The 25272-nt window shown below is 34.2% G+C and overlaps 2 protein-coding genes across 2 annotated transcripts in view; both read left to right on the top strand.

Annotated features, from left to right (window-relative positions):
* Nucleotides 1–25272, top strand: part of LOC122268729 (uncharacterized) — a 235490-nt gene that overhangs the window by 51291 nt on the left and 158927 nt on the right. The window contains exon 2 of the mRNA XM_043038834.3: nucleotides 22573–22753. The gene's annotated coding sequence lies outside the window, so the exon portion shown is untranslated. The remainder of the gene's footprint in view (nucleotides 1–22572; nucleotides 22754–25272) is intronic.
* On the top strand, nucleotides 81–5354 carry LOC139427092 (uncharacterized). The gene is made up of 3 exons (XM_087150495.1): nucleotides 81–517; nucleotides 1274–1401; nucleotides 2821–5354. Exons 1-3 carry the CDS (start codon nucleotides 81–83, stop codon nucleotides 5352–5354), a joined length of 3099 nt encoding a protein of 1032 aa, XP_087006621.1.

Genomic DNA, 25272 nt, shown 5'->3' with positions numbered 1-25272 from the left:
ATTCTATTTCTTCATGGTGCCGATAACACCGAGACTATTACTGTTTATTGCTTGTTGTTTATAAGAATTCGAAAACGAAAATGACGGACGAAGCGAAATTAAAAACGAGAAGAGGCGGTTTAAGAACAAGTGCCACTAAACTCATGACTAAAATTGACGAAGCTTTAGAAAATTTGAATTTAGAATATTTAGAAGTAGCACTTGTACAGCTAAACGAAAAAGAAAAACAAATAATTGAACTAGATAAACTCATTATTGATAAAATCGAAGACTGTAAACAAATAACAGCAGAAGTTGAATCAACCGAAGAATGTAGAGATAAAATTATTCTCTATAAGTTTAAAATTGAAAAAATTCTCAAAAAGACTGCAATCGAAAAAGAAACAGTTAGCGTCGAAAGCTCAAATACAACTGTTAGTGACTTATTCCAAAATTCAGAAGCTCAAATTAAAATTAAGTTACCTAAGATTTACATTGAAAAATTTGATGGCAATCATGAAAACTTTCAAGAATTTTGGTCTCAGTTTAAGAACGCGATTCATAATAATCAAAATTTGAATAAAATAGACAAATTCACATACTTAAAAAGTTTACTGAAATCAAAAGCACAAACCGCGATACAGGGTTTGACATTGTCTGAGAAAAACTACGATATTGCAATTAATATTCTTGAAGAGCGATACGGAAAAAAAGAAATTTTGATTAGATCACATATTAATAATTTATTAAATTTGTCGCCTATTCGTAACACTTCTAACTTAATAGCGCTCCGCGAAGTATACGATACGTGTGAAATTCAAATACGTAGTTTAGAATCACTTGGCATCGAACTTGAAAGTTACGGTAATTTACTTTTCCCAATTATAACTAAATTAATACCTGATAGTTTAATGTTAAATTATAATCGCGAATATAAAAACGAAACAGATTCATGGAACGTAACAAAATTGTTAGAGTATTTAAAATCCGAAATCGAAATAAGAGAAAGAACATTTTCATTTCAGAAAAAAGAGTCTAATTCTTTTCAGGGTTATTCTAAAAATAGAAATGAAAGAGAATTTTCTGGTTTTGAAAATAATAAATTCCCAAAATTGAGATACGATAGGAATGTGAGTGCTGCTGCTTTAAATGTTATTAGCAATGAAAATAAATGTGTATTCTGTTCTAATGATCATAAAAATGCTGAATGTAAATTAAGTGTTGCCGAAAAGAAACAATGTTTATTACGTCAAGGTAGGTGTTTTAATTGTCTAGAAAAATTTCATATTGTCAGGCGATGTGTTAAGAAACCTGCTTGTACTATTTGTAGTAAAAAACATAATGAAAACATATGCGATAAACTTTTAGAATCAAAACCCGAAGTCCCCCAAAATGAAACTATTGTGTCTTCTGTTGCAGAAAGTAAAAATTCGAGCAGTAATATTTTACTCCAAACCGCGACGGTAGTAGCCGAAAATAAAAACAAACGAGCTGAAATACGTATCTTATTTGATTTAGGTAGTCAAAAATCATTTATCGAATCGGATCTTGCTAATCAGTTAAAATTAAAAACGATAGGGAAAGAAAGTATAAAAATATATCCTTTTGGTTCGATAGAACCCCAGAAAGAAACAATAGATCGTGTTTTAGTAAATTTAAGAAATATTCATGATCCTACGAAAAAGATACAATTAGAAGCGTTAACTACCCACGCTATTAGCAATGCAGTTATTCATCGGCCAGAGAGAGAAATAAGAAATTTATGCTGCGTAAACAATTTAACACTCGCAGATGAATCACCGTGGGAACGAAGTGAAAGTTCTCCTTGTGTCAGACTACTGATTGGCGCCGACAATTATTGGAATATTATTTTTGGTAATATATGCAGAATTCCACATACTTCTCTGGTTGCAATGGATAGTCTTTTCGGATGGGTCTTGAGTGGTTCGTCTTATTTAGAAAACAAAACAAAAAGTGAAAGCGAAATAAAAATGATGAAAGTAGTCGTAGATTCTTCGCGTGAAGAAAATTCAGATTTAATTCTGCAAAATTTTTGGAAATTAGACGTATTGGGTATCGAAAACGAAAAAAGGGATTTGTCTAATAATGATGGGGAATTTATCTTACAGGATTTTGAGAAAAATATAAAATTTCAAAACAATAGATACGTGGTAAAATTACCGTGGAATGAAAATGCTGAAAATTTAGAAAATAATTATAAAATCGCGAAATACCGCTTAGAAAGTTTAGTTAAGAGATTTGATAAAGATAAGGAATATTACGATCGGTATAGGGATGTATTATCGAAACAGATTTGCGAGGGGATAGTGGAACCCGTTGAAATAAATGAAAAGGGTGAAACGAATATGGATAGAGAATATTATATGCCTCATCATGCCGTCATACGTGATGATAAAACTACAACGAAGTTAAGAATAGTTTATGACGCCTCATCACACTCGCAAAATAAATTATCATTGAACGATTGTTTACATTCCGGACCGAATCTGAATCCCGACTCTTTAAGATTACTTTTAGATTTCCGAAGCAAATCATTCGCGTTAACTGCCGATATAGAGCAAAGTTTTTTGCAGATATTGTTAGATGAAAGAGATAGAAATGCAGTTAAATTCTTATGGTTCGAGGATAATTTTGAAAGTAAAGAGAAGTTAAAAATTAAAATTTTTCGAATGACACGCGTATTATTTGGTGCTACTCCAAGTCCATTTTTATTGGCTGCAACTCTTAAATATCATATAAGAAAGTACGAAAGTAAATATCCGTTAGCATATAAAATTTTAAATTCTAAATTGTATGTTGATGATTTGATTTTTGGATTAGATAACGAAAATCAATGTCTTTTAATTTATAAGGAAATAAAAGAAATTTTACGTGAAGGTGGATTTAATATGCGTAAATGGAAAACAAATTCGGAATCTCTTCAGATAAAACTAGATCAGTCCGAAAATTGTAACGAAAATTCAAATGAATCTTCTAAGGTGTTAGGTTACGTTTGGAATTCGAAAGATGATACGCTAAAATTAGAATGCAAGTTTGCTGAATTAAGTAACAAATTTAATCCTTTAACTAAAAGATTAATTTTAAAAATTGCATCGAAAATATTTGATCCTCTTGGATTTATTAGTCCCTTTACGCTGAGACCAAAGATTCTTCTTCAGGATATTTGGGAACAAAAATTCAAGTGGGATGATCCTCTACCATTAAATATAACGAAAGACTGGAACAAATGGTGTGATGAACTAAAAGACTCAAATAACTTTGAATTACCTAGATTTTATCTGAAAAATGCTGAAGAAAAGGGAAATTTTCAATTTCATTGTTTCGTTGACTCGAGCAAACGAGCGTACGGTGCAGTCCTATATATTCGATATACAGACCATGATGGACATTTTCGAACATCGTTAATTTGCTCTAAATCCAGAGTTGCTCCTCTTCGAAAGTTGACACTTCCGAGACTTGAATTACTCTCAGCTGTAATTGGAAGTCGATTATTTGAATATGTAAAGAAAAGCCTTTCATCTGTGACAGACTATTCCGTTCGATTCTGGACAGATTCGATGATAGTACTTCACTGGATTCGTGGAAAATCTAAAAGGCTGAAAACATTTGTCCAAAATCGTGTGACTGAAATTCGTTCAAAAACTGACACTTCTTCATGGTCGCACTGTCCTGGTAACGAAAATCCATCAGATCTGCTAACTCGTGGCGAATCCTTGGGAAATCTGCTTGACAAAGAATTGTGGTGGAGCGGGCCACCATGGCTGATAAAAAGTGAAGATAATTGGCCTAAGGAAAATCAAGAGCTTGCAACTATCGATAATGAAGAGATTGACACGTCAGTAGTTCTTTCAATAGATTCAGCGATGGAGAAAATTATTAATATTGAAAGATTTGGAAATTTAACGAAAATTTTACGTATCACTGCGTGGATAAGAAGATTTATCTTTAATCTTAAAAATAGAGAAAACAGAAAAACCGGAACTATTAGTTGCGAAGAATTACAATCAGCAGAAGAATATTGGATAAAGACAACTCAAGAAGAGCATTTTGGAAAAGAATTGAAGGCACTAAAAAGCGGAGAAGACATATCTTCAAAGTCAATATTGAAAAACTTTTTCATTTCGTTAGACGAAAATAACATCATTCGCTTACAGAGCAGACTTCGATATGCTGAAATTAGTCACAACGAAGTATCTCCGATGCTACTGCCTAGTAGAAGTCACTTTACGAATCTTGTAATTCGCAGAAGTCTTGAAAAATTAGGACATTCAGGAGTTGCTGACACATTAACAGACGTTAGAGAAACTTATTGGATTATTAAAGGAAGGCAGAGAATTAAGAGTATTATTTTCAACTGCAATCTTTGCAAGAAATTTCGAGCTAAGCCCTTTACCCAAGAGGAAGCTCCTCTCCCTCCAGACCGCATTCAACAGGCTCATCCATTCGAAGTAACAGGAATCGACTATGCAGGTCCACTTTATGTGAAGAGTTTCAACGGGATGAAAAAAGCTTATATTTTGCTTTTTACCTGCGCTGTCACCAGAGCCGTCCATCTTGAGCTCACTGAAGATCTGACTACAAAGACATTCCTACTTGCATTTAGAAAATTCGTATCCCGCAGAGGACTTTGTAGAAAACTGTACTCTGACAACGCAAAAACTTTCAAAAGAGCGAAAATTGAGATAAATTTATTGTGGAAATTTTTAAAGGACAAAGAAATTCAGAATTATTTTGCCTCTAAAAACATAGAATGGAATTTCATCGTTGAAAGAGCTGCCTGGTGGGGCGGATTTTGGGAAAGACTGATAAAATCTACAAAAATTTGCCTTAGAAAAATATTGGGAAAAACATCTTTAACGTTTCCGGAATTAGAGACCATAATTATTGAAGTTGAAGCAATTATAAATTCCAGACCTTTGACCTTTGTCTACAGTGATATTGAGGAACCTGAGCCGCTAACACCTGGACATTTCCTCATAGGCAGAAGGCTTGTTGCTCTCCCACCTCCCACAGCTTCGACTCAATCAACTTCTAGCAAATCCAATCTAGAACAAGGATGGAAGCAAAAAAATTCCCTCTTAGAAAGAATATGGAAAAAGTGGAAATCTTCGTATCTTCTAGAACTAAGAACAGCCCACCAGTTAAAGAGACAGAAAGAAAATGTTCTACCAACCAAAGACTCAACCGTCCTAGTGTACGACGAGAAACTTCCTCGACTCATGTGGAAAATGGGGATTGTCACCTGTGTCCATCCTGGACGTGATGGAAAGACTCGATCGTGCACAATTAGACTTTCTAACGGAACTAATTTAAAAAGACCAGTTCAACTACTATATCCTTGTGAACTTGGCTAAGACTCAAAAGGACCGAAAACTGTTTGTCCAATGGTCCTTTGGGGCCGGAGGATGAAACAGATTAACTTTTAAGGCCAACAGATGGCGCTCAGACTGAACACATATAATGAATATTAATGTTTTTATTTTGTTTTAGTTTGATTTCCATAGCTTCGTTAAAGAAGATCGTTTTGTGTAATGTCCGTCCTGTCATTAAATTTGTTATATTGTTAGAATTCGTTTTCTTTGAACACAAGCGAAGAAGATTTGCAGTAGCGAAGTCTGGTAAATAGACAAGATCCAGGTAGGAAAGAACATTTGAACTTATTTCTATTCTATTTCTTCACGGGGTCCGTAGCCATGTAATTTTGAACCCAATTAAGAAAACAAGGGAACTCCAGGATTAAGTATTGGGAGAAATTTGGTTCAACATTTGGCTATTTAGCTAGTATTAAAAAAACATTTATTCTTTTTTACCGTTACTGAAGTTTTTCTTTTACATATTTGTTTTAAATACTAGGGAAAAATTTGAAGCACACATTTATGGGGTTGATAACTGAATTATCGCTGTATTTTTTTTACCTTTACAAACGACTAAAATGCTTCTCTATAGAAGCAATATGTGAGCTTTCCTTTTTCTTTTCCAGTTCTTTTGTCGTTGAAGTTTTGCATCCTTGTCGTTGAAGTTGAATTAGTACAATATCGATCCTCACCGAACTCAACAGGTTAGAACAAAGTTATATTTTGAAACTTGACATACAGAGTACGGATGCTTCACTTAAGGCACGTACACAGCACACATGTCACGAGCAACTTTTGTTGCCTTAGAATCTCGATTAAAGGCAAAATGAAGGAGGTTTCTCAAATGCTCATTTTTTTTCTGTGTCACATTCCATTTTAATGATCTGAAAATTGAACCCTTTATAGAAACTCACACCACTGAATTTGCAACTTCGTTTTGTACTCCGGACATTTTGACTCGCGAAGAGCTATTAAGGATAAACATAAATTAACTCGAACAAAAAATATATATTCCTTTAGAACAAAACGTCTTCTTTCGAATGATTTGAAACATAATACAAAAAAGCATTTAATGACACGCAGAATGTTAAAATTTTAAGAAAAAAGGGGAGAAATTAGTTGTCAACCCCAATACTTTAGTTAGGAGAAATTGAATTTACAGTCTAATTAATTTGAATTGATTAAAATATACTTTAAATCAAAATCTTTATTTAACGAACTTAAAATGTCCACAGTTTTTTTTTTTAAGATTTTTTGTGTGGCTTTCTTAAAATCCGTTAGAAACTGAACGAATTTTCAAATTTTTTTGTTTGTGCTTTTCTTAACAGGAATACTTTATTTTATTTTATAACCGTAAGTTGAACAGCCGACCCAGTTTTTTGGGTTTACGACATCTAATACTCAACTCCGCTTTCTTGAAATTTTAAACCCAATCCAGAAGACGAGGGAACTTCTGGATCAAGTATTGGGAGAAATTTGCTTTCGTGGAGGACTTTTTGATGGAACTAACCCGCATTTGCGTTACAGGGAGAGGAAAGCCACGATAACCTCTCGCATTTAGCCTGATGGCAAGAAGACTCTAGCCCATGATCCGTCTACCACTGAGGATATTTTACGTCAATAAAGTGGTCGGTGTGAGCCATTGTCGACCAGCTATCACTGGGACTTGAACCCGGTTCGTCTCAATGGAAGGCGAACCCTCTACCCCCTGAGCCACCACGACTTTCTAGAGGAATATTGGAGTTAAAAAATTGGGATCATTGTGGAGCATTGTGTTATGTGGGATTTTTTTAAACACCCGTTTTGAGTTTTGTCCTTTTTTCAAACACGTTTTTCTAGCTTAAACAAACATTTTGGTCTTTACTCCCCGACGAAATATTTCAATATTTTTTCAAACACGCGTATCAAGCAGTATCCATTTTATTAAACGCTCAGTTCCAACAATGTGCACTCCCGCAGTGGACTGATAGTTAAGACACGGTTCCCAGCTGATCACCGAAGTCAAGCATCACCGACTGCGGTCAATGTGCTGGTGGGTGAATGCCCACATATTCTGCGTAGGGACCTAGGGTATGCGGTATTGATCATCGCTAAACTGTTCTACCGTAAAGTACACGACTTCGTGTGCAAGTCGTCCAGCTGCCGAAGTTGGGGTGGTGCCATCCCCTCTGCAGAGGATCAAAATTGTGATGGCATGTCATCGGATCATCCGCAGGGATATTTTCCAGACCATCGACAATAGCCTATTGTGCAGCTCTAATGCAACGTAAATAAACATACAACTACAACTTTCGGTTACGAATGTTAGATGCGTTTTTTTTTATAACACAAGCACCTCATCTGTCATAGAGTTCGTAACGCGCATTTTGTAGTTGAATGCTATTATTATTAAATATTGATCAAACGCGTTTTATTAGTTCTTGAAACATTTCCTCCCATTTGGTATTTATATAGTGTTTTTAACGTAACCGCTTATAAATAAATCACTAAGACTGGAAGTCATATGATTAAGGGTGGACCACTTGTTACTCGCATGATACTTTTTAAGAGCGGCTGTAACCGAAAACCCTGCCAAACTTAAAGAACGTTCCTAGTCCGTCGCCAATAGCTCATTCTGCAGCTCCAGCGCGACGTAAATGAACTACAAAAACAACCAACAATGTCCCAAACTAAAATTTCATTGTTTGAGTTATATTTTTTCACTTCAGCATCGATGTATTCATCATTATTTCCCTCCTTTTTTTTTGCAATTCATCTAAATTTAAATCTCGGAAAGATCTATCCTATATTGATAATGTGAATATTGTAACTTACATCTTTATGAAAATCAATCGGTTCATAGTCGCATCTTCCCCCCCCCTTCCCATTAAAAAATAATCTTAAAATAATGGCCCTATTCAAAAAGGATTAATTCGTAAGCATCTTTATATCCTTTCCAAAGAATATTCGAAAGAATATTTTAATTAACTTCATAGCTCGCATTTTTATCTTTCTCCAGAAACATTTCATTTTTATCAGACATGATTTTTTTCTGCCTATATGATTACTATTGTAATTTTCTCTTACTATTTTTCTACGTATAATTAAAAAAAAAATATGAAATCGTTTTCTTTCATAAAATCTGTTTCTGCATATTTAATTTCTTTATCTGGAATGAACGTCTAAAAACAATTAACTTTTTATAGTGAAATATTTTTATTAACACCGTTGTTAAAAATTAGAGTTTTCTGATTTACAAAATTACATTGTTTTTTTCTTCTTCCAATTATTTAAACGATAACATTAGTAGTGTTTGTTAAGTTACAGCTCTTTTTAATCAAAAACGAATTTAACGGTGAAAGTTTTGCACGCTCTTTAATAGTTTGATCGATTGATCTTTGATCAATTATTGAAGGCAAAATCACCGTGGGGTGTTGATTGTTGGTCAAGAAACGCTCTGTCATTCAATTGTGACCATAGCACGTGCTAGTTTTAGGAAGATTTTGTCTCTGTAAGTAGGATGTGGTGATTTAATTAGACCTCAAGTATTTAAAATTATTTTTGAAAGTTGTCTCTAGATTAATCAAAGTAAACGTTCGTGTCTCTCATCTAACTCCAGTACCGTTTCTCCTAGTATCCCCTAGTCAGCTGGTTTGCCAACACGACTTCGCGGTTCCACAGCCACAATGTCTTTTACCAGGATTTAAGGCTTCGTCTTTTTACATTGGCATTGGAATAGCGTCAAAAGGTAAGATCGAGAATGAGTGTTATAAAGCAACCGGAACCCACAAAAAAATCACCAATTAGTCGTCCACCTGCACGAGTTCACAGGAGCCAGAGATCTCAGAGATAGCTGGTCGATACGAATTCCGCACTCGGCTTGCACCGACCTCAGTGCTGACGTGAAATATCCTCAGTGGTAGACGGATCGCTGGTTAGAGTACCCTTGCCGTCAGGCAAACCGTGGGAGGTTGTCGTGGTCTTCCTTTCCATGTAACGCAAATGCGGGTTTGTTCCCTCAAAAACTCCTCCACGAAGGCAAATTTCTCCCAATACTTGATCCAGGAGTTTCCTTGTCTTCTGGATTGCGTTCAAAATGACAAGGCAGCGGAGTTGAACATTGGTTGTCGTAAACCCAAAATTGGGTCAGCCGTTCAACGGCGGTAATAAAATAAAATATTAAAAAACCCTTAATGGTAATCAGGAGGTAATTTAACATTACTGTTATTTGAACTAATGGATAATTAACGCTTTGTGCCTTTACATTCCTTCGTCAGCATTTGTATAGTATTCAGAGCCGGATTATACCTTTCGTAGGCCCTAGGCACAGCCGTTTTTGGGCCCTCCCCTCCTTCCCCCACTCCTCCCCTCTTTTCAAAATATATGCTAAAATTTTCTTGCATATTTTTTTTTTTTTTACATTTTTATTAATATGGATTTTAATTTGAATACGACATTTTGCGTAGTTTGGAATTCGACAGCATAATACAAGATTTCGTTGAATCCAAAAATCGGAAAAAAGTAATATATTAGATCATAAGATTCTGCAAAATAATTTATTACCGAAAAATATTTTATTTTTATTTGTATCTTCATAATTTTGTGCAAAATACACTTGTTGTTTTTAAAGCTAAATTACTTTTGTCAACAAATTTTTTTCTCCCAATTTTTTCGTAGGCCCCTGCATTTCGTAGGCCCTAGGAACGTGCCTAGTGTGCCTATAGGTTAATCCGGCCCTGATAGTGTCAAAAGTTACTATCGAGAATGAATGGCTCGGCGCCTGCAGAACTCGTCCATTCGTGGTTTTACATAGTTGTCCAATTGCACGAATTCACAAGAGCCAGAAAAAGCTTTGTTGCGGTAAACCCTTAATAGTAATTCAACAATACTTTCATTTGAACTAATTAAGTATGGTTGATATAGCACATAGGTTGATATAGCACAAATAAACATTCTACGGTTCTTATACATTTGCTAGAATATGTGTTGAAGTAGTGAGTAAGAGTGGCTACAAAAATAAGAAAGCCTGAAAGTTATTTCTGCGGCACTCATTCAGCAATGCTCTTCTGAATGATAGTCGCAAGGAAAATGAAATTTCCCTTCACAAAGAATATTTTATAAATTTATGGTCTGGAGATTCGGGTGGCTAATCCATCTATATTTAAATTCCAGAAAATCGTCGGTCAGGTGACCTCCATGTTCAATATGTGAACTTTTGGCGATGTTGCAGACTTCAAGCCTAAAGTAAGATTTTTGTCGTACTCGCGCTTGCAACATGGAGCGATCAATGTTGGTTGGGAATTTCTCGTCGTGATTGACAATTACTATCAATTTTCTTACTGTCAATCTTAATGCTTTCAGAATCACTCAAAACTTCCAGAAAACATTTTAATACTTCCCTAAGAGTACTATTTAAGTTATTTGCAAGCAAAAGCAGGGCCTGATTACCGAAAAGGCACAGGAAGCAAGTGCTTCCCCTTTTAAATTCTAGGGGGGCCCCCAAATGACTGAAATTAAGGGCCCAATTTCTTATTTTTTGTAGCCAAAAAAAATATTAATAATAAAAGAAATAAGAAAAAAAAATGACTCCAACAAAAACTCTCGAAAAGAAAAAAAATGGGATGCTTTGTGTTGTTTTGCCGCTAGTAAAAAAATTGGCATAAAAAAAGAGACTCTTCTTGCAAAGAACCTTTCGTATAACAACAAGTAACTTTATAATTTAATTTAGTGAAATATTTAAATTTTTTCAACATATGTGCTAGCTACTCCCTCATGTTTTTGTTACTATATAGTTGGCTACTATACATGTTGGACCCTACTTTACGTGCTTTATAAAGCACGTAAAAAAGGGTCCAATATGATTGCATAGGATCTCTGTATTCCTTTCTAAGGTTCTAATAGTTTTCACATGGTTCTTCCCTCTTTAAAATGTATTGTTTATGGGTGAAAAATATCAAAAGTTTCTTTTGCTCAAGTTAGGGGGGCCCCAAAATCCTATTATGCTTCCCCTATTTTCAGAGGTTAATCGGGCCCTGAGCAAAAGTTCCATGGCCACTCGCTAGTCACAGAGCTTCATATTCAATGAATACTTCTAAAGTTTCGCATACTGTTAAGAACCTAAACAATATAGAAACATAATGACTTTTGAAGCAGTAAACGAAAGCTCATCATTTTTGTAAGAAACCTTATATTTCTTCATTCTAAAGTGTTGAGCCATTTTCGTTAGAAGTCATAGAAGAAGCTTGTTCTAAAAACGGGCAAAACATAAATATTCAACTAAAAATAGCTGTTGTGAACAAGAAATGGTAATAAAAATATCAAAATGTTCTCTAAAATGTCTCATTTCAATGTGGAGAAAGAGATTGCGAAAAATAGTCTTCGATACAACTTTTATGGCTTCCCACTCGAGATGTTGTTCTGGAATGTCCCTTTGATGCAAAAGCAACTCTTTTAATTGAAAGGCCCTAGACGTTACAACTTCTGAAAACGTACCTTGGACGAGAGCTTCATTTAAAAGTCAAATATGCGAACTCCAACAGAATGTGCCAAAACATGAATTTCTGAATGGCATAATGCTAAATAGAAATGCATAATTCCGTTTTCCATTCTAACAATTTCAAGAATCTTTCTCTTGCAGTGATTCTTAAATTTGACAGATGTAAAGCTCCTTCCAATAATTCAATGCTGCTTAAAAATTTAGTTTTTAGTAGTTTAAACGAATATGCATGAAAAATAAAAATTCGATTGATTTTAGTGCATAATGTTAAGCAATTCAAAACAATCTCGATGAAACAGATTGGAGTTTAGGTAGTACTTTCTTTCTTTTCAATTTGTGTCCCAGATTAAGAACAAATAGCGCAGATGACGTGGATGTATGATAAAAGTAATTGTTTCGTTCAAGATGATGAACAAAAGATATTTTAACAAAAAGGGAAAGGGTTGGTTAGATTCGAAAAAGGTATATTCAGAGTAACATCTTTCTGAAATAGCTAACTTTTAGTTTAAAACTTAGTTAATATGTAAATTGTCATTGATCCATTAAAAGAATGTAAAGGTCAAAAAAGAAACTTCGTAGCGTTATTTCTTTTTTCTAACGTGGAAAAAAAGTTTTTTCTTACCTCGAAAAATGCGCATGGAACAAAAATGTACCATTTAATACATTTTTTAAAAGCTGATGAAAACGATTCTTGTTGTTAGTGAAAAATTATTAAAATACAGTAATATTAAATTTTAAAGAAATTATGATCGCCGAAAAGCGATCACAGGTTACATATTGGCAAAATGGTTGTCTAATTTTTTTTTTACCTTGGGCAGTATCATTCAAGTCTGTGAGATGACTCTTCTTACAACGACGTTTATGATTCAATTCATTTTTATGATTGCGTTTATGAACATAATATTTTCATTTTACCGTTTGAGTGTAACGCTTAACACGTTCACGCCGGGATGACCCTCCGGTGGGTCACGCTAGATTGTCTCATCTTGGCAGCGCACCGGAGTAAAAACTGGTAACAATAAATTTAATTTTTTGGTTTTTTTCCGGTAATAATAAAAATCCATAACTACCAATTGTTTTTAACGGATGCAATTTTTATATTGAATTGCTTCTTTGCCGTGATAAATTTCCTTACAGTGAATTGTTATTGTTGAGAATAGATTAATTAACACCTCCCGAATATTATCTAATATTGAAATAGTTTTTCTACCAGTATTTTTTCTTTTCCGTCCCGCTTTCAGGCGAAACACCCAGCGTGAACGTGTTAAGGTATTTTCGTCTACGCTCTTTGGCTTTAGCTTTTTCAGACTCTGTAAGTTCAGACTTCGGCATCGTTTTTTTTTCTTGCTTCAACTCTAACCTTTGGAACCGTCGCAATCAGTTTGGGATCTTCTTTATGTGTGATATTCACCTGAATTAATATTGAAAACGATCCAGTTTGAACAGCAGGTTAGAATTTCCGATTCTTACTTGAAACAATAAAAACAAAAATATCGTTCAAATGATGAAATTCTCTTCTATTTGCTACTCAAGTAGTATTTATGGGATCTCTCTGGTCCCATATCTCAAAAATAAACTCAGCAGCAACTTAATGCATAACAAAATTAAAAGTGAGAAAAAGAATTCTAATAAAAATTATCAAACAGCAGCGGTCGCCATAGCTACGACGCATGCGCACTGTTTACTATTAATTTCAAACACAGATGAAGAGCGTGATGATGTCCAAATAAGGTGCGTACGCCATCAAACCCAGCACAACACCCATTTTGCCTATGGGTAATAAATTTTTAGAACATTTTTATTAACTCGCTATTTTGTGCATGAGGATGAAATATAGCGATTGTAATATTCCCTCTTTTTGACTAGCTAGTACAATCACACCTCTAATGGAGCTTTACACTTAAAAACAAACATAATTCCTCTCTTAATTTGAAAAAAAAAATTACATTACAATACGATTGATTTTTAATATTTCTTTTCTATCAAATTTAAGGGAGAAAATTGGTCACAAACTCTTTCTATTTGCTTGACCTTTTCCTGCTAAGATTTTATATCACCCCAGAAAAAATTTAACGGTTAAACTAATTGAACTTTTATGATCCTAAGGAACAGACAAACAGGAAGTGCTTTGAAATAAAGTTTTAAGCAAAATTATTGGACCATCAATCCCAGTCTCAGGTCAGGCATTTCATATTCGCTGTTAAAAATTTGTTACTAAAACATAAGAAGTTATTAAGAAATATTTTATGTTTACATGAGCCAGTTTGTTATTCTAAACCCTTTTTTTCGAATATTTAATTATATAATAAATATTTATTTTAAATAAATAACAAATTTTAATAATAATAATAAATAATAAATTTAATAAATAATATTTAATTAAATAATAAATATTATATAATAAATATTATAATAAATATTTAGTTTAGGAAATGCTAGAAATCTATCATGGCCATAACATTTAGCACACTTAGAGTTGTTAGAATGAAATGAAATTTTACATGTGTAAGTACAACGTTGATGTAATTAAGTGATTAAAGAATCAGAGCAAAATGATATATTATTGCACAAAAAATACAAATGATTGGAGGTTGTAGTACGTTCTTGGGCGACAGCAGGATGAGATGAGGTATACAAGTCACTTCGTTACTCTGCTATCGCAGTTGCAGTTAAAACACCGCTAAATCGTTCGACTAAATTCAGAAGTTGTCCGACATTCCGTCTTCTTAAGTGGTTCCAGATATGCTCGTTCAGTGAAACATCTGAGGATCGAGCAGACACAGAAAGGCGGTAATGGGGTCGTATGTAGGTACTTTATTTACGTCGCACTGGAGCTACACAATGGGCTACTCGCAACGGTCAAACATCCGTGAGGATTATCCGAAGACATACGCCATCGCAATTTTGACTCTCTGCAGAGGAGATGGATCCCCCGCTTTGATAGTCCGACGACCTCCTCGTGAAGTCGAGCCCTTTACGAAAGAACAGCTCAACGAGGACCGATACCGCACACCCTCCATCCCTTCTCAGGCTGATCAAAGTGGTCCTCCACACGCATAATGATCGCAGCCAGTGAGGCTTGACTTCGGTTTTCTACTGAGAACCACCGTGTCCTTACGATCAGTCTACTGCCTGCCGGTAATGTGGTGGAGGCATTCCTAAGTCTCCTTTTCTTTGTAAAGGCGAGCATTATCTTATTGAAAAATGGTTTCCGGTTGTCTTGTCATGAGGAGCAACACATATGGTTGAAGGATGTCACAAATGTACTGCTGGGCAGTCATGGCCCCATAGATCAAGTGTGCGTATACGATGGCACTTCATACCATCACACCAGTTGTAGAGGCGGTGTGCTGCTGTACAGCGTCGGAATCGCTGTCGACAGTGGAATCGCTGTCGACGGTATTGGAAAGCAACCGAACGGAATTAGGTAATCTTCAGTCATGAATCTAGATTTAATTTGGGCAATGATGACCATCATATCCTAGTGTCTGTGGTGAACGCTTCAGTCTTGACTACGCGGAACAGCAGCGCTCCACTTCGAGCTGTTGTGATGTTATTGGGTGCCATCACATACGACAATCCAGGCATTATAGCAATCCGGGACAGGCTCACCACTCGGCTTTCTTGACGAAAACTCTTACGTCGAACCAGTTCCGTCACCAAGTTGTGCTGCGTAACACATGTAAAAAAAACAGTTCCAGTCCTTTGTTTACATCTTCAGCAATGGTGGCGAACGTATTTTTTTAAAATTTGATGTTCTCCCAAAATTGGGGAAGGGAGGGGGGTTAACGCAATTTCCATCAACAATAATGGATGAAAACAGTCTTTTTCATCTGAAATTGTTTTCATGATAGCAACTGAGAGTTTAAAATTTAGAAATTGTCTTTTTTACAAGTTGTGAAGGAGGTAAAATAAAAATATCAATTATGAACAAATATAAAATTAAGACCTAAAAAATAAATTGTATATATATATATATATTTATGTCACGGCGAAAGACTGAAATCGGGGGTTGTTGACTTTCACCGGTGAATGTCGACAGACACCAAATATGACGGTGAAAGATCGAATATTTCATTTCATTCTTGTACATTCGGACCCTCACCGGTGCATGTCGACAATCACAGATATGCTTTGGAGAATGTTCGAAATATTTATTACATTCGATTTGATATAAATTTATTCGTGGATATAATTACATTTATTCGATATTTTAAGCCTACACTGATGTTTTTTTAAGGTTAAGTGCCACTGCCCGGTATACATTTGCCCGGTATACCCTACACTGATGTTTTTTTAAGGTTAAGTGCAACTGCCCGGTATATATTTGCCCGGTATACCCTACACTGATGTTTTTTTAAGGTCAAGTGCCATTGCCAGGTATATATTTGCCCGATACTCCAAACACTGATGTTTCTTCGAATCTATCGTCAGTAAGTATTAAAATATAGAATAAATATAAATATATCAAATAAATATAATAATATTAACGAATAAATTAATATAAAATTGGATGTAACAAATACTTCGGACATTCACCAAAGCGACTACGTGAATGTTGACATTCTCCAGATTTCGGTGTTTCACCGTAACATATATATATATCTTTATATATATATATTTCGTCTGTTCGTGTGTTTGTCACTGAACTCCTCCTAAACGGATGGACCGATTTGAATGAAATTTTCTGTGTACCTTCAGAAGGATTCGAGAATGGTTTGTATCTAATTTTTTTCATTTTTTGGACAGATTTAACGTATATTTTAAATATATCTTTATTTAATCGTATTCGGATCCAAACTAGACATAGAAACATAATAAATCAAAAATAATATTCACGCACGTTGCAACAAGTCATATTAAATTCTAATACTTATGCTTGCCCTTAAAAGAAGAGCATCAAATATATTTGCAAGTATGTGAATAAAGGCAATGATATAGCAGTATTTCGAGTTGAAAATACCAATGTGACTGCTCTTCCAGTGAATAACAACGACGAAATAACGCTGTACCAAATAGGCCGGTACATCAGCTCCAATGAAGCTGTTCGGCGTATCTTTGGTTTCCCAATTAATGAACGGGATCCAACCGTTATTCATTTAGCCGTCCATCTTAAAAACGGTCGGAGCGTATATTTCACGAACGAGACAGCGATTGACCGAGCTATAAATCCACCAAAAACTACACTCGCCAATTTTTTTGAATTGGGTAATCGTACGGATGCTTTTGACGTCTTTGCACGGACATTACTCTACTCAGAAGTACCACCCTATTTCACATGGGTTCAAAAAAATGGACACCTCACAAGCAAGGCACACCGGTTGATGCATGTCCCGGTTTATTCAAATCAAACGCCTTGGGGAGAATATTTACAGTCAATCCAAGGCAGACTGAGTGCTTTTATTTTCGACTGTTGTTGGTTAATTACACCGGCTCATTGTCATTTCAAGATATATGTAAAGTCGATGGAAATCAGCATCCAACGTATAAAGATGCATGCTTTGCACTCGGCTTGCTGGAAGACGACAACCAGTGGGAATGTATGCTTGCTGAAGCAGCATTGAACTGTACTGCAAAGCAAAATCGTCTACTATTTGCTATAGTATTAGCTACATGTTTCCCGGCCCGTATAGAAACGTTATGAGAATATCACAAAGATTCGATGACTGATGATATACGGTATCAATATCGCACACGTTGCAACGATCTAACGATAGTATTCAGCGATGCTATGTACAATGAAGCACTGATTGTTATTGAGGATCTTTGCATTATTATTGCCAAATTGCCACTCAGTCATTTCGGTATGCTTTCGCCAAATCGAATTGCATCTGATTTATTAAACACTGACATGAATCGTGAACTTCAATACAATACGATAAAAATGGCAGCGATTGTTACTCGCAATGTTCCACTAATGAATGAGAAACAAAGGAGCATTTATGACCGCATTATGCTCGCAGTTTCAGCAGGACAGTGTGGATTTTTTTCCTGATGCACCAGGTGGAACTGGCAAAACATTAATTACTTCGCTAATTCTCGGTGAAATACGATCAAATAATGGCATCGCGTTGGCCGTTGCATCATCTGGCATTGCGGCAATTTTATGGGACGGAGGCAGAACAGCTCATTCAGTATTTAAGCTGCCACTAAATATTCAAAACAACCCAGATGCAGTGTGCAACATAAAAAATATTTCTTCTATGGCCACAGTGTTAAAACACAGTAAAATTATCATCTGGGATGATTGCACTATGGAACACAAAAATCGCTTGAGGCGTTGAACAGGACATTGAAAGATATAAAAAAATAATGACAAATTATTTGGCTGCACTCTGTTACTCCTTTCAGGTGATTTCAGACAAACACTTCACATCATTCCGCGTTTAATGTACGCTGATGAGATCAATGCTTTCTTGAGATCATCTACACTTTGGCGTAATGTTGAAAAAGTTCTGCTAAAAGTAAATATGCGCGTCCAAATGCTTCAAGATCCATCTGCTGAACCATTCTCAAAACAATTGTTAGATATCGGTGATGGAAAGGTTACTAAGGATGAGACTGGATGCTTAAATTACCGGACGATTTCTGCACAATCATTGATTCACAAGATGCTCTCATTAGCCTAATATTTCCCGATGTACACACGTAATGCATTCATCATGAGTGGCTGGCAGAAAGGGTGATTTTAGCAGCAAAAAATGTGGACGTCAACGAATTGAATCTGTAGATGCAACAGTTATTGCCAGGTAACTTGGTGACATGCAAATCCGTTGATGCAGTTTGCGATCCCATTGAAGCTGCAAATTTTCCAACAGAGTTTTTAAACACATTGGATTTACCTGGCATATCACCGCATAATTTAGTACTCAAAGTTGGATCTCCGGTTATTTTGCTTCGTAATTTGAACCCACCTTGGCTGTGCAACGGCACGCGATTAGTCATTAAAAAATTAATGAACAACGTCATCGAAGTCATTATTTTAAATGACAAATTCCGGGATGAAAGTATATTACTTCCACGAATCCCAATTATGTGCCAATCCCTATTATGCCCCCACAGATGTACCAATTCAATTTAAACGCATTTAGTTCCACATTAGATTGGCATTCGCAATGATAAGGCCAAACAATGTCTGTTTGCGTCTTAGATTTGAACACACCATGTTTTTCGCACAGATACGTGGCATACTCTCGAGTGGGCAAACCATCCAGTTTATTTGTGTTAGCTAAAGATGGAATGACAAAAAATATTGTTCACTCCATTGCACTAAGAGATTAATATTGTTGACTAATATTTTCAGAATTCGTTGTATATATAATTTATAAGAAAAAGTTGCAATAAATTAAAAAAAAATATTATTTGGTGTGTTGTTACTTTCACATTCCGTCATCGTTCACAGCGCTCCGTGCCTCTTCCACTCATATACCACATACGCACACATTTACAATAAATAAGATATATTTTCATACTCTAGAAATAATTAATATATATATATATATATATATATATATATATATATATATATATATATATATATATATATATATATATATATATATATATATATATATACACAGGAATGATGAGAGTGATATTTGATAAATAAAAATGAGTAGTAGTAGTAGTAGAGAGAATAAATGTTTGAGAGACACAAGAAGATGAGCACACGCATTTTGATGAAAGTAATGCAGTAGTCCAAAAAAAAAAAGTGAATTTTTCGATATCAAATGTTTCTGATTTAGAATCATGTTAGCATATCCTCGAGCTCATTACATATTGTGGAAGAGAGAGCGATCGAAGTGTGGCATTCGGCCAACTTTTCATCCAAAACAAGTAGACTCAAATAAAAGGAATAAAAAATTCGAAAAGACGTGGGGAGAAAAATGTTCCTTTTTAGCTATTTTAGTCACGGCCGTATATAAAAAGGGAAAAACTTTGATTTAGCAATTACAATATTTTTCCCTTTTAGAGTTTTCACCTTTTTGGTATAAAGAATGGATGTAAACATGATCGTGTCTTCGAGTAATGATGTTTGAGAGAGCATTAGTTTGTAGAAACAAAGCAAACAGGATTGGACCCTCAAAATAATGTTTTAAGTTGTTTAACACTAAACATGCCATAACCGATCAAATGACAGTTTAAGAACTTTTGCATCGAAAATGGGCTCATCATCTTATCGTTTTTGCACATTTGACTTCATGACTTTTTCTAACAATTATATACAGTCAATATACTACTATTATTATTTTTTTTGCATTTTGTTTGTTTCGAATAATACTTGTCGTATACCTATTTCTACCATAACCGGTCATTAGACCGGGAGAAGAATTTATTGCTTTATAAGATTATCGGATCAGAAATGACGATGCAATGCGTGTTCTACCTATTGCATTCTTTTTGTTGCACATTTCTGCTAAAACTGTTCATTTTGCACATTGTTGCACATTTCTGCAAAAATTCTTTTTGTTGCACATTTCTGCAAAAACTGTACGGTATGGTACTTCCATCAGAATAACTGCGAATTCAAATTTCAAGAAAGTACCTAACATTTTAGAGTGGCATTTTTTTGTAAAAATAAGTAACAATTATAATTCTTATCTATTCTTATAATTATAAGAATAATTATAGAAATAATAATAATAATTAGAAGAAATATGTTTGTGGAAAATGTACAAAGGAAACACCCTGTATATGTAAAAAATGCGTTTAGCAATAAATTAAAATTATTATTCCTTGTGTTTGTAATACATAAAAATCGGCACCATACAATTTTGTTTAGTTATAATAAAAGTTTTTGTTTGTTTATTTCCTTCCTAACATCCATATTTCATACATTCAATCAAGAAACATAAAGTCAGGTCATTTGACCGCCTATGGTAGAATTAGGTATGTATTAGGTGTTGGTATGTTTAGTGTTAAGAACTTTCAGAGGTATAGCGAAATGAGCAAAAAAGTAAAATTAACTAATTAACTTTGAGAGGTCCAAACATTCGACCGCTGTCCTAATTATATTGTTTGAACCTTATTTTTGTCCTCCGTATTTTGTGCGTTCAGAATTCGTTGATAATAAGGTATGCTTATTCGGCAAAGTACGTTTCTGAGTATGATTCCGTAACTTATTAATAGTTAGCACCCTGGTAGTTGAATTGATGGGTCCCGTAGTTAACTGATCGCTAAGACACGGTTCCCAGTAGAACACCGAAGTCAAGCATCACTGGCTGCGGTCAGTGTGTGGATGGGTGACCGCTTGGATCAGTCTACGAAGGGATCGAGGATGTGCGGTATTGATCCTCGTTAAACTGTTCTATGAATTACTGAATTTATGGAGTAAAACTTTTGCATTATATTTATAAATCTTTTTTTCTAAATTTGTCTTCGACCTCGAAGCTGTCAGAGAGATACATAGTTATATTTAGTACCACATTTTGGGCTCCCTTATTGGCCAAAAACTATTTCCTTTGGTATGATACTATAGTACCAGGGGTACCAGTCTTCAGTCCTGAGGGACATCAGTCTTGAGAAAAGATCAGTAGGAGGAAATCCAACTTAGAATTAATATTTATTTCCATTCAGTTGTGGAAATTAAGTTTTAAAAGTAAAAATTAAGTTTTCTTTTTTTTCCTTTAAAAATGTTAACTATCATTTTCAGACAATAAAAAATATAGGACCTATATTTTAAAAAATGGATTTTATAGAAATAGGACAAAATTTGATAATGATGATGAAGGGAAAAATAAGTAGATAGTGATAGAGATTGGTGTAAAAAGATATGAGGTTATGAGTGTTATCTTTGTTTTTTTTTTCCTCAAAAAAGTAAAATAAAGAAAAATAATGTATTTTTTTTAGAAAAAAATATTCACCATAAAAAGAGTAAAATAAAGAAAATAAATGTATCTTTTTAGAAAAGTAATCAAATTGTCAATATAATATATGAATCATCCTCGTTTTAGGTGATTTATAAATTTCTAAAAAATTCTGCTTAATAACGCAAGATCGTGTTAATTGTTCAAATAATAAGTTCAGTTTTGAAATTTTTGTCACCCAGTACCTTTTAATATAGTATATTATGGATTAATATTAAGGAGAGATATTGGGCCATGTATGAATGTAGTTTATTAAGCAAGAATTTCTTCATTTTAATGCTTTTTGACATACTTTTATATATTATAGCAAAAATACAGCTAAATATGACAAACAGGTAGCAAAATTTGCCAACGTAAGGTCCTTAAAATTATACTTATCATTTTTTTTGATGTTTACATTTAAGTTGAATGTTATACAATGATACGAATAAAAATGGAAGAAATTCATTTGCAATAAAAATCTGTAATCGAGTAACGAAAAAAAAAAGAGTACTTTTTGTCTTTTTGGCTGTGTTTTCTGAGTTTAACTTTTTAATATTCATGAAAAACAAGTTTAGTTATGTTTTAAAAAAGTAATCTTAGACATTTTCCCTTCATTTTTTTGTTTGTTTGCCTTTAAAAGAAATTAAAAATAAAATTTTGATGGAATGTAATCTGCAAAGGCTATACTAATTTGCAATGTCCGTTTCCTTGCTGGAGGATTTCTGTTAGCACAAATTAATTAGCACATTTTTGGTTATCCTTTTGAACCATTAAGTTTGAGTAAGATGATTGGCTGTTGGTTATTTTATTATGAGCACTGTTCATAAAATTTTATAGAATTTTTTATAAATATGAAAATGAATAAAGGCGACTTATACATGATTTTATTTTTCAGGTTGCATTCTAGAGGAAAGAAATAATAAAAACTATAAATAGTGATTTCTGACACATCTAATTACAACCTGATGTAATAGATTGCTTTAATCTATAAAAGAAAGAAAGTTTATCATATCTGATGTTAAACCTGAATTTTGGTCTATCTAATGGTTTTCGCAAATTATAGCGATACCAAAGAGGTAAGTGGAATAGTGTTAACAATCTTATAATTAATTTTGATCTTTTAAAATTCACAATACATGAAATTTTATTCAATATATAACATCGCTTTTTATTTACTTATAAATGCAAGACTTCCACAATAAAAATGTGGCATTTGGGAACTAAGAGTCAGAACTTCATAAGAAAATGGGCAGTGGCGAAGTAAAATTGTGGAGAAACAATTCCGAAAACTCCTACTACATATAGACAGTTCTCAAAAGGTTGGAGTATTACGCAGATTTTAAACATTTAAGCTCTAATAACAAAAAAGTTAGCAAATGATTCACAGCAAAAAATAAATCCTTTGTTGGAAAAAAATATAAAAATGTTTAATGAGAGCTTTTCTAGGGAAATTTTATTGTTTAAAAAATTTATATTTTTATTGAAAAAAAATTGTTTTGACAAATAATTCGGTTTTATGGGTGATGGGTTTGAAACACTATATATAATCTCCTGACTAAGGTCCTTTATATATTTTTTTTATAATCCTAAAAATGATTGTAGGATTGAGTGTTGGTTTCTAGGGATTTTGGAAATTTTCCAAATTTAGAAGACAAAAAATATCACCAAATGGCAGTGCCTTCGGTGATATGATGGATGATTTAACACTTCCCAGACAACCAAAGTCAAAATTCTTGATGGTTCCCTCAAAAAATTTTGATGGTTTATGTTGGTTTCAACGTGATTCATGATGGTCCAACATCATTTGATGGTCAAAATCATCCATCATTTTCTATTATGCGTTCATGGTGTTTGATATGCCAACAAACTTCCATCATTCCATGATGGAAAATGTTACTTTAATACTATGATGGTTTATCATCAAGAGAAGTTTGATTCTCATAGACCAACTATCCGTGATGATCCATGATAGGCCCAACTATACATTTCCATGATTGTGTAATGAAAATTCTTGTTAGTTCTCACTCAGGAATATATAATCAAAACAATTTTTTTCATCTTGGTCCATCATAAACCAGTCCGTATTCCTACACTAGGATGATGGTTGTTCATGATCGTTCCAACAATTGATTTCTAATATACTATGCAAATTCGTGATGGTCCATAATGGTACAATAATGCTTTTCCATGGGGGTTTAATGGAAAATCTTGTTGTTTCAGCAGGAATAGACCATCAAAACCATTTGGTTTTTTATGTTTCCTTTATAGACTACGATGGAAGTTTCTGATGATTCAAAATGAACAAACCAGTAGCTATTCTTATATTGGACCGTCATAAAACAGTCCGAATTCCTACATTGGGGTGATGGTTACTTATGTTGGTTACCATCAAAAAATACAATGGTTCATGATGGAATTATTGATGGTTACCATCAAGATTATGTCGGTCCAATAAAGGAAGAACCATCAAAAAGTTTGATTTGGGATGTTATCTTAATTTCTGACGTCTCGTTGATAATGTATGCGAGTTAAATGTTGTATAAAGAAGTTTTTTTTCCGGGCTATTGCGTAAACTTTCCATCACTCATAAATTAGATTCATGACTGCGTGATCCCTAAATAAAATAAATTAATAATTCATTACAAGACGTCGTGTTCAAGTTCATGATACAAAACATGAATTTTTACTAAATATATTGTAATAGTGGGTGTACAAATAACTTCCCGACGTTCGTCACAAGATGGCACTACCAGAAGGTTATGTAGAAATTGTTTTAAATGTCTTATTGTAAGTTTGTTTATCTGGTAACAACATAACCTTAAAGTATTAGATTCCATAATAGCAATAAGTAATTTTTATCTTGCAAGAATGTCAAGTTTCACGCCAAATAAGTGTCCTTTGCGGGAACTTTTGATTTACTTCTTTCATTTGAAGAAATCTGCAGCTGAGGAGTATTGTTTGCTTAGAGAAGCGTATGACAAGGTAGCTGTAAGGGAGAGAAGTTGTAGTGAGTGATTTCAGAAGCTTAAAACCGGTGAGTTTGACGTGGAATATAAAGAACGCAACGGAAGGCCGAAATTGTACGAGGACAGAGACTTGGAGGAATTATTGGAAGGAAATTCGTCCCAAAAGCAAAAAGAACTTGCTCTTATATTACAAGCGACGCATCATGCAATTTCACATCGTTTGAAATCGTTGGAAATTATCCAAAAACAAGTTTGGTTCCATACGAACTGAAGCCAAGAGACACTGAACGTCGATTTTGCATCTAAATTGATTTTGCTATTTGGAAATACTTCAATGGGAAGTCCTACCCCACCCGTCGTAATCACTAGACCTTGTCCCGTCAGATTATCAACTATTCCGGTCGATGGCACGTGGTCTGCCTGATCAGAAATTTACAACATTTGAAGAAACCAAAGAATGGGTCGATGCGTGAATATTCTCGAAAGATGAAGAGTTCTGTCGAAGTGGTATTCGAATGCTCATAGAAAGATGGGGGAAAAAGTAGTGTCTAGTAATGGAGAACACTTTGAATAACAGATAATGTACCCTTTTTTAACAATTTTTGATAGAAAAGGGCGGAAACTTATTT

The sequence above is a fragment of the Parasteatoda tepidariorum genome, chromosome 9 (genome assembly GCF_982258835.1).
Source record: "Parasteatoda tepidariorum strain Cologne lab strain chromosome 9, Ptep-v5.0, whole genome shotgun sequence".
In the NCBI taxonomy this organism is placed as follows: domain Eukaryota; kingdom Metazoa; phylum Arthropoda; class Arachnida; order Araneae; family Theridiidae; genus Parasteatoda; species Parasteatoda tepidariorum.
Note: the sequence above shows the minus strand (reverse complement) of the source record. Positions and strands in the feature narration are given on the sequence as shown.

Coding starts and splice junctions, on each gene's coding strand:
- LOC139427092 (XM_087150495.1), top strand. CDS start 81: ATGACGGACGAAGCGAAATTAAAAACGAGAAGAGGCGGTTTAAGAACA. Junction 518..1,273: donor GAAAACTTTCAAGAATTTTG/GTCTCAGTTTAA, acceptor TCATATTGTCAG/GCGATGTGTTAAGAAACCTG. Junction 1,402..2,820: donor TGTGTCTTCTGTTGCAGAAA/GTAAAAATTCGA, acceptor TTTTTGGATTAG/ATAACGAAAATCAATGTCTT.